This window comes from Arachis ipaensis, chromosome B02 (genome assembly GCF_000816755.2).
Source record: "Arachis ipaensis cultivar K30076 chromosome B02, Araip1.1, whole genome shotgun sequence".
Classification (NCBI taxonomy): domain Eukaryota; kingdom Viridiplantae; phylum Streptophyta; class Magnoliopsida; order Fabales; family Fabaceae; genus Arachis; species Arachis ipaensis.
This window is the reverse complement of record NC_029786.2, coordinates 11,591,007-11,601,633: the sequence shown is the minus strand read 5'-3', so window position 1 is coordinate 11,601,633 and position 10,627 is coordinate 11,591,007. Positions and strand designations below refer to the sequence as shown.

At 31.5% G+C, this 10,627-nt stretch overlaps 1 protein-coding gene across 2 annotated transcripts in view; it reads left to right on the top strand.

The window, feature by feature from the left end:
• LOC107624965 (probable transmembrane GTPase FZO-like, chloroplastic) overlaps positions 1-10,627 on the top strand; it is a 62,948-nt gene that overhangs the window by 1,226 nt on the left and 51,095 nt on the right. The window contains exons 2-11 of one of the 2 annotated variants that reach the window (XM_016327468.2): positions 941-1,521; positions 1,637-1,705; positions 2,165-2,359; positions 2,498-2,629; positions 2,746-2,832; positions 2,957-3,394; positions 3,488-3,652; positions 3,856-4,080; positions 6,404-6,519; positions 6,788-7,182. In XM_016327468.2, the coding sequence (XP_016182954.1) occupies positions 941-1,521; positions 1,637-1,705; positions 2,165-2,359; positions 2,498-2,629; positions 2,746-2,832; positions 2,957-3,394; positions 3,488-3,652; positions 3,856-4,080; positions 6,404-6,519; positions 6,788-7,070 (2,291 nt within the window). In that variant the 3' untranslated portion in view covers positions 7,071-7,182. Of the gene's footprint in view, positions 1-940; positions 1,522-1,636; positions 1,706-2,164; positions 2,360-2,497; positions 2,630-2,745; positions 2,833-2,956; positions 3,395-3,487; positions 3,653-3,855; positions 4,081-6,403; positions 6,520-6,787; positions 7,183-10,627 lie in introns of those variants that run through there. The other variant, XM_021115442.1, reaches the window with a different exon arrangement.

The following is a 10,627-nucleotide window of genomic DNA, read 5'->3' as shown; positions in this document are numbered from 1 at the left end:
AACTAGTAAGGGAAAAAAAAAAAAAACTAACTTTCCAGAGGTTTTCACTTCCAATTTCCAACATCATTAGCAATATCAAGTGCATTTAGAAAATCTCCCTATTTTAAGTGTCTTTTAACTTAATTGGGACTTAATTTTTGAATGTTAAATCCATATTTTGTATTACTTTGATATATCAAATAGAGTATATGATAGTTTTGGATGTACTGGTTTTGATAGAGCCACCTTTTGCTGTTGAATCCATGCGTGTTAGTTACATTAACTGAATGAATGTAGTTGTAGAAATCGGCTGAAATAGGCTATGTAACATAGGCGGAGTTAAATAGTGAATGTGACAATGAGAGGAAATTCCTGTGAGCTTTAGGGTATGTTTTGAGTGGAGGCTTTGGAGAGCAATGCAAAGGGGGATTAAACCTCATCCACAAATTTTATTTCTTCCGACGGCAACGGTTTTGAAGGTCTTTGTTAACACTCCAAAACCCACCGAATGCCCCATTTTCAAGTTCCCCCAAATTGGGAGGTTTTATGAGATTCAAATTTATATTACCTTTTTATTCCTAATAAATATTTGTATTACCATTTATTGCCATTTACTTTTTATGAATAATAATTTAATAAAGGACAAAATTGTAGACATATATAGCAAGCCCTTCAAACCTTCCTTCTATTTATTTTAAACTCTTGCATGCAATGATTCTCACCTAAGCATCTGATGAGTTTGACGCCTCTTGGTTGACATGATAAATGAGGTTTTGCAGAAAATTGTTATAATGTAAAATATTTTTGCATGGGTACTTTATTGAAGCTAAATGCAAGTAAATATATATATTATTTAAAGTGGTGAAGCCGTAAAAAATGAACCCCCCCTCCCCCAACAACAACAAACAACAACAAAAAATTCTGTTGTTTTTAATGTCTTACATTCTATGTGCTTTCTTTATTCTTTTCTCTCTTGCAGGTCTTCCCACTGTTGTTGCTAGAAATACTATGTTGGATTCGAAATCTGAATCGGTGGTACTTCCCTTGGTAGCTAGGATTGTCCAAACAATAGATGCTGCAGTGAATGCAACTAAATCCGAAGGTGCTGATTTTCTTATATATGGTAGTGTTGATCCGAAAGATCTTAGCAAGGAAGTCAATTCTGTGCGTGAAAATGTGAAGATACCTATTTTTGTCTCGTGGAATTTGCATGGAGACAGGATGTCTTATGCTGAGGCTTCAAGTTTACTTGCTTCTGGTGGTAGTGGTTTTGTGACTACTTTGGAAGGTTTTAGTTTGTTAGAAGATGATTTCCTGCGCAAACTATTTGACATGCAGTATGCAAATGATAAGATAACACTGGATGGTGTTTCTGGCATTTTGAATAAGCATACATTATCGAACGTGGATACTGATCTTCACAGTGAAGCGGAGGTTGTGGCTGGGTTCATTAAATTGGAGGATAAGGAGAAACAGTTAATAGAAACAGAGAAATTGGTGTTGAATGAAGCTATAGAAGTTATAAAAAAGGCTGCACCACTGGTGATCTTTTAATTAAAAAATTTGGTATTTGAAGAAAATACTTTTTTCATTATTTTTTATTTTGACCACTGTATTGTTTACTCTCTGTTGAACTGGGATTGGTTTCACATGGCAGATGGAAGAGGTTTCACTTCTTAATGATGCAGTTTCTCAAATTGACGAGCCATTCTTACTGGTTATAGTGGTAATTGTGTGCTGAATCTCACCAAATTCTGGTTCCTGGGATATACATTGGTATAAGCTCTAAATTTCAAAAAAGATAAGATTATTTTAATACATCTATTTTGAAACTAATCAACCAATTAGTGCTAAACTATTTCAACTTCTGATCTTGTTATTCTTACTTTAGTTCATTTGCCTCCATTTGGAAGCATCTTAGTGAAGAGTTTATGTAAGGTGCAGATATAGGGAATGGTTGATTCTTCTTTTACCATGTTTAGTAGTTATTCTCTACATTAGTTTCTTTAATAGTCTTTTTAATCTACGTATAAAAATGCAAAATGCTTTTGGTTAGCTAAGTTATGTGTTCTGCTAGCTATTGTATGGATTTTCCAGAAGACAGAGAAATCAAATGCTATAGAATGCTAATAGTTATTTGACATGGTATCACACCTTTCATCTCATTAAAATCGTGGTTCATCAGGGTGAATTCAACTCCGGTAAATCTACTGTGATTAATGCACTTCTTGGGGAAAGATACCTGAAAGAGGGAGTTGTTCCCACTACTAATGAGATCACATTTTTACGATACACTGACATGGATATTGAACAACAACGATGTGAAAGACATCCAGATGGTCAATTCATATGCTATCTTGCTGCTCCAATTCTTAAAGAAGTCAGTCAGTTAATTTCTTGATTCTGTTCTGTTTCTTCCTTCGAATATCACAGTTTTTTTATATTATAACCTTGCATAGTATCCTCTATGCAATTGGATGTGCTCTCAGTAATTCTTTTACATTATTTTTGAAAGCAGATGACAATTGTTGATACACCTGGAACTAATGTGATTCTTCAGAGGCAACAACGTCTCACAGAGGAATTCGTACCACGTGCTGACTTGCTTCTGTTTGTTATTTCTGCTGATCGTCCTTTAACTGGAAGTGAGGTATGGTGGTCAGTCATCTGTGGATGGGTGCACTGCTGACTTCTTTGTGATATTGAGATAATTTCCTGGCAGGGGTTATATATATACATATATAATTTTTTTATGTTACTTTTCAGATTACTTTTCTTCGTTATTCTCAGCAGTGGAAAAAGAAAGTGGTCTTTGTTTTGAACAAAGCTGACATATATCAGAATGCCCATGAGGTTTATTTATTTCTTGCGAATTTGCATTGGTTATTTTCATCTTGACTGATGTTACTCCCAAGTAGTTCTTCTGTAGTTAAAAAACAAATAGAGATTTACAAAATATATTTAAAACTCAATGCAGCTTGAGGAGGCGATGTCCTTTGTTAAGGACAATGTACAGAGATTGCTTAATACTAAAGATGTGATATTGTATCCAGTATCTGCTCGGTCTGCTCTTGAAGCAAAACTTACAGCTAAGTCTAATGTTGGGAAGCTTAATGATTTGTCTAGTTCCGGTTCTCACAATGGTGCCAGCAGCTTTGATGAGCTTGAAAAGTTCTTGTTTAGCTTTTTGGATGGGTCAACAATCCCTGGGATGAATAGAATGAGGCTCAAGCTTGAAACACCTGTTGGAATTGCAGAGAGACTAATTTCATCGTGTCAAACACTTGTGACACAAGATTGCCGATATGCCAAGCAGGACTTAGCTGCAGTGAATGATATTGTTAATAGTGTAAATGATTTTGCAATGAATATGGAAACCGAGAGCGTTTCTTGGAGGAGACAAACTTCATCTTTGGTATGTTTTAAGAATTTCATAATTTTGTTTAATCAAGACAATTTGTTTCCCTTTTAATTGGTTAGGTATTGGTATGCTGTGGTATATTACCAGGTTGAGACTACAAAATCACGTGTTGTGGAGCTCATTGAAGCTACTTTACTATTGTCAAATCTTGATATTGTTGCTTCATATACTTTCAAAGGAGAAAAATCTACAATGCCTGCTACATCAAGAATCCAGAATGACATACTTGGTCCTGCTGTTTCAGCTACTCAGGTATAGCTCTAACTAGTTTTCTTTTCTTCTTTTGTGTTTGTGTGTGTGTTGTGTAGTAAAAATAAAACCTTTTATTTTCTCAGTCGAGCCCAGATGTAGATAGAGGAATCCAAACTATAGAGTATAGAGCATCATAATTTGATGCAATTATAAAACATTATTTTGCTTTGTGTTTTCCTAAATTGTTTGTTGATTGGACACAGAATTTACTTGGAGAATATGAAAACTGGTTACGTACCAAAAGTACCCAACAAGGGAGATTATACAAGGAATCTTTTGAAAAACGATGGCCAACTTTGAACCACGAAAATAGTGAAATTGAGAAGAATGAGTCATTAAAGAAAGTGGATCAAGCTGGGAGTCAGGTGATTGACGGCTTCAGCAGTAGTGCAGCTTCAAAGTCATTTGAGCAAGAGGTTCGTGAGATGGTAAGTTTAGAACCCCTTTAAGAAATGATGTAAATTTTTTTCCTTTTGTTTTTTCATAAATTTATTGGGCTGACGTGGATTTGTGTTGTATCAAACAAAGTCCGGTCACATCATTCAAAGAAGGCCAGTGTTACCACCCCCTAAAACACACAATTCAACTAGGTACCAAATGTGCAGTTTACACCCAACCCACCAATTTTAGAAGAATTTGAAGCTAGGCTTCCCTTGATTTTGCTGTTTTATGTAATACTAGTGTTTTTACCCGTAATAATATATTACGGAAATATATATTTTTTGAAACTACGGTAGCTTTGTTTTGACATTATAAATTACGGCATAAAAAATTTAGAGTCAATGGATTATTTTTACAAAAAGGTCGTAAGGGACAAAAGTTCCTGTTGGCTAAGAAGGCCAATATCTCTATAGATAAAATCAAGTAAGTTTTTTAGTTATTATCTTCATGTGAAAGTTTACTTTTTACTAATAATTAATTTTAACATTCATTATCTAAAACTTAAAAGAGTTTAATGTAAATTTTTACATTTGATTAGGTGTTAACCATTAAGTTTGTTGCACAAATAAAAATAATTAATTTTTTCATATTTGTTATTTAAAAATAATATTATCTCTCTATATATAAAAATATAATTAGATATTAGAATAAAAAAAATTTAAATTGATTGTTATAAAATTAACTCAAAATTAATTTTTTTTGAACAATTGAATCTTGATTTTGATCATTGATCATAGCATTAGCATTCTCTTCAAATTATATGTAGTAAATATTTGAAGGAAGAAAAGTGAAAATATAGATTGAAAAGATAAGCGGTGAAAATTTAAAACTAAATAAAAACTCGAAAAAATATGTATACAATAATAATTACTTATTTTTTATGTGAATAATATTATAATGTTTGAATTATATTATATTATTTTTTTTATTTGTTGTAGAATGAAGAGGTAGAGAGAGATAGAGAATGAGAGAGAAAGGAGGGAGAAAGGTAAAAAAGGAGGGAGGGAGCTTGTTAATTTTGGAGAGAAAGATTCTATTTTAATTATAATAAAAGAATGTCTTGTGATACATTTTGGTTTGTCAATTTTGTAATATAAAATACAAATTATAAGTTATATATAGAGTGGATGGAAAGGATAGAGAAAAAGAGAAGTGGAGAGAGGTAGATAAAAGGATGGAGGAACATAGTTTTATTAGTTTTGGAGGAAAATATTTCATCCCAATTTTAATGAGAGTGTCACATGACACATTTTGGTTGCTAAATTAGTAATATAATATAGTTATATTTTAATTTCAATTTTAATTGCAATTAGAGAATATCATGTTACATATTTTAGTTGTCAAATTTATAATTAGTCATTGGTAATGATATATAAGAGAAAGAAAGAGAGTAGGTGAAGCAAGGAGAGAGAGATACAGAAAGAAAAGAGAAAGAGAGGAAGAGAGAACTCCTTAAGTTTGGAGGAAAATATTTGATTTCAATTGCAATGAGAGAATGATATATGATATATTTTGGTTGTAAAATTAATAATAAAAAATAATAGATTATATTTTGCAAAAGAAGAATATGCTTGTAACAATAAGTTTGAAGTGTGCCTAGGCTATGGCCTTGTTAGGGTTAACATTCAAAGTGGTATGGTTAGCTGTGGTCCTAGTATTGTATTCAAGTAAGGTTAAGGCCTCCAAAGTGCATGGATAAGTAAGTGATATCTATATGTTGAGAAATTATTATTGCTGCTAGACTCATTTGGGTTGCTGCTTCATTTTTTACTTACCTTTTTCCATTAGTGTTGTTATGCAAAGAGAAACCCGAAGCAACAGTTTAGTTGTTTGGGTGTGGGTGACTTCAAGGTCACAGGTTTAAGTCACGAAATTAGCCTCTTACACTTGCGTTAGTTTAGGTTGCCTATGTTAAACCCGTTGAATGTGGTCCTTGTGCGGATCCCAGATAATGCAGGATACTTGAGTATTAGGCTGTCCTTTATCGTTGTTATGCACACTCAAAAAGGCTTTCTTGTGGTAGTGGCTATTAGAATACTTTTGCGACATCAAATTGTGTTGTTAAAAGAAAATTTAATGCCCTTCTGTTTTGGTAGCTTTTGCAATACTGCACTATGTTGTCTGTGTTGACCCTTGCAACCTCTGCACTAATGAGAATCTCATCCCATGTGGATCATCTTCAGTAGTAAATGATCTCTTTATCGTTTTCCTTTTGTATATTGAGGTTTGACATAATTATTTATTTATTTTTATGTTATTAAAATTATATTTATTATACTGTCAATATATCTGAAATTTTTTAAATTTTAGTTTTTATCGACTTTTGGTGGAGTGGGCGTGGCTGGTCTATCTGCTTCGCTACTGACATCTGTGTTACCAACAACACTGGAAGATCTTCTTGCTCTTGGCATTTGTTCTGCTGGCGGGTATTATGATTTTCTAATTTTTACTTATAATTTGGCTTCCTTTCTTGTTGCTCAAGATTGTATTTCAAAATCTTAAATCTTCTAAAGAAACATATTGCACTGTTACGGCAAGAGTTGTTATCATGTAACCTAAAGAATACGTCCCTTTAGATTCATATTTTATAAATAAGAAATGTAGATTGGTATGTGCCTAAGGATTTAATTGGTTTAATTTATGATCATGCTGATGACTTGTTACTGAAATTTGGTTGACATATATTTCTGTCAGGTATCTTGCTATATCAAATTTCCCAAGGCGCAGACAGAGTGTGATAGATAAAGTGAAAGCAAAAGCAGAGAAGTTGGCATCTGAGCTTGAAGAGGCCATGAAGAAAGATTTCAATGAAGCCATGGAAAGTTTGAACAATTATGTGAAAATCCTTGGTAAGCCTTACCAAGATCAAGCACAGAATAGACTTAACATGCTTCTAGAGATTCAAGAGGAACTATCGAATGTTGAAAAAAAACTTAGAACATTACAAGTTGAAATTCAAAATCTTCATGTCTCATGACTTTGAATTTGCCGCTTTGCAACCATCTTCATTTTTGCTGATGTTGATGATGCTTAGGAATTCTCCACTATATTTTGGCATAATATTATTTTTCGAATAAGAAAATCTATTATAAGGTGAATTTAGTAGTAAAGTCAAAGGGTATTTGTGTACGAACTCCTGATTCATTTAATTAATTATAATTATGATTTTTTGGGCAAAAAATTTTCGAGAAATTTTAAAATTATTTTTGACGCTTTAATTTTTTCTGCCGCGCCTGTGCACTATCCCTACAAACTTGCGTCTCCTCTGGGTCCTTCTATGTTGGTGAGCAATTCGAACTCCATATTTACAACCTGTATGTTAGATTATTACAATGCTTTTGGTTCACTTGTGGAAATATTATGATGAGAGAAAACCAAAGATGGGAGGTGAATGACAGTGAGAAGAGGTTACGACCAAAAACGCAATATTATCTTAACTTTTGACATGATAGAGAATATGATTGAGGTTCTGCAATCATCATTTTTACTAAATTATTTTGGAGAGATAAGGAGATGGATTGCAGGAGAAACATACAGGATAAGAAAAGTTTAGATTGAAATTTTTGGCATGCCTCTACATGCATAGAATGAAGAACACTTTCTTATCATAGCGGTGGTATGGGGAACCGTTTTAAGAGTGGATAAAAGCTTGATTCAAAGAAGAAATTTCGACTCAGTCAAAATGACGATGGACACTACTTGGGTGCCAATAATCAATGACAGGATTCAGATGGATCTAAATGGAGAAAAGTTTGATATTTATGTGAGGAAAACATGGTTGGATAAAAAGGTCATAGCTGATTTGAGATTGGTCAATGAAGAAGTTAGAAATGGTTTTGAAAGGTTAAGAAATACAAAAGAACACGCACAAAACCACGAGTAAAAAAGTATGACGTAGAGGATGAAGAGAAGATTCCCAAAAAACCAATGAAATGTGGAGACAATAAATGATATCTAGCTAAATACTACTCCACAGAGAAGTGGAGACTCAGGAAGATGGAGAGAAGTTCTTAGATGTACAATACATGGAGAACTTAAACCTCTCTGAAAATTCAAATTGACCTATATATATTTTTAAGATAATATAGTTAGGAACACTAAAGAAGTGATTCAAGAAACCCAATTGGACTTACAAGGAGGCACATGTTATGAAACAGATGGTGTGCGTGATAGAACAAGAAAATTGGCACAAGAAGAGAGAAGGATAACAAGTTGATCTCAACACCTCTATATCCACCTGGCTTCGTAGACACTATTAAAAAGACAGTGGCTCAATCTTAGCTTGAACAGGCAAGACAAAAGGGAAGAAAGATCCACATAAAAAGAATTAGCAACAAAGGAGAGAGAAAAGGGGACAAATTAGAAAAATATATGTAAGATAAAAATAAAATAAACAAAAAAACAGAACAAATTTAGCTATGATTTTTGCTGTGAATTTTGTTACTTGTGGAGTTGGCTGTAAAGATTAGCTACGAATTTTGTCGCAAATTGATTATTTGCAAAATTTTTTACAAAGGTGAGTGGTGATTTTTGTTGCAAATTTTGTTACCTGTAGAGTTTATTGCAAAAATTAATTATGAATTTTGCTGTGGATGTATTATTTGTGAAAGTTGTTGCCACATGAACCTATGAATTTTGTTACGAATTTGGTACACATGAAAGATTTGAAGTTAAATTTAAAATGAAATTCGATAAATTGTCTAATTTATCATGAAATTATCTGCGAATTTTATAGGTTTTTCGCGACAAAATTCGCAGATAAGTTACCTGCAAATTTAAAAATTCGCAGCAATAGTTATCCATGAGCTCATATGCTGCAAATTGAATTTTGTAGTAAAAATCGCAGCAAACAAAATTATTTGCTAATTTCGATAAAAATTTGCAGAAAAATCCGTAGCTAATAACCTATTTTTAGTAGTGACGTAAGAATAAAAAAAAGATAGTCACAAAAGCAAAAAAACTAACTAGGAAAGAGTTAGAGAAAATTTGAAAAGTCTAAAGAACGAAGTAGATTATGGGCATGAGAATAAAAATAACAGTTATATAGAAGACATAGCAAGAAAAACAATCAACACTTAGAGGATTGGATCCCAACTTATGATGATGTATTGTAGTGATGGGAATGCAATTTTAGAACAATTTCGGAGGACAATTATAAGTGAAAGAAAAGCTCTAGAGAAAGTCAGCATAAAAACAAGCTAAGGTTCAGAGGAAGAAAAAGAACTAGTTTTAGTCAGGTTGATGATACTAACTTATTGCAATGATCTTGTTTTCTGTGGTTGAATTTTGGAGAGTATAGAAGAGTGGGTTGTATAATGTTGTGTGTAAAAATTCTTAATCCATAGTAGCAAAGAAAAGTGTCCAAACTTAGCGGACAGTATATTCGAGTGATGATAATAGAAGATTATGGTGTGTTTCTTGGATGTTGTTAATATGTTTGAGAGAGTTGGGTGTTTGATATTTGGTTGTCTTCTTAGCTAAGCTATTTAGATAGTGTTGTTTTGAAAAACTATTATCCAAGTTTTAGCTTTAGTATTAGGAGTTACTATATTTTGCCTGTGATTCAAGTTGGAAATAGATTTTTATGGTAGTTTGTACGTACTCGTTGCTTATTTTTCTCTAAGTAAGATTGAGAGTCTTGAATCAATTATAAAAAAAATTAAGAGAAAAAGTAAAACAAAATAAATATTATATTTTTTAAACTAAAAAAAATATAGGCGCAAAAACTATATTTCACATTTTTTTATTAATTTAAAATCATGATATCATGCATGCTCTAATAATTATATTGAAATAGATTACCAAGATACTTATTATCTCTATACTTGTAACTAATACATCAGATCTTATCTAACAATCACATTTTTTAAAAATAAAAAATATACATCGTTATTACAGAAGCACATTTTGTGCAAAAAAGGGATACACGTGTTAAATTTTTATTGAAAGATAGGATCAACTTAATGCATGAAAACGATCTTATGTAAAAATATATCTACGTATCATTCTCAGCTTTATTTTCAGAGCATTCTCTTTTTACGACTTTAATATAAACCACAGTTCTTCAATCGTATCAAATTATTACAAGAGTAATCTAAAATAAGCACAATAATTTTGTGCTTATTGGATGCGTCACATTTATATAAATCATTAGATTTTATTAGATAAAAATTAAAGGCTAATATAAAAGAAGAGTATTAATGGACTTTAATAAATATCAAATATTCTAGTATATAAATAAATGTTTTAAATGACAATACTTTAATACACAATACTGACAACAGAATCTTTTATTCTTTAATAATTAAATAAAAAACTTATAAATACAAAAATATGAGTATTCTTTATTCAATATAATTATTTATTATATAAGAAATTTTTATAATATTAAAAATTATATTAAAATAAAATTTTAAATGGTAACATAAAAATATAAGATAAATAAAATTTTATTTTATATTAATTAAAAAATAATTAAATTATTATATTTAAAATTTATTAACTAACTAATTTTGTTAAATATATTATTATATA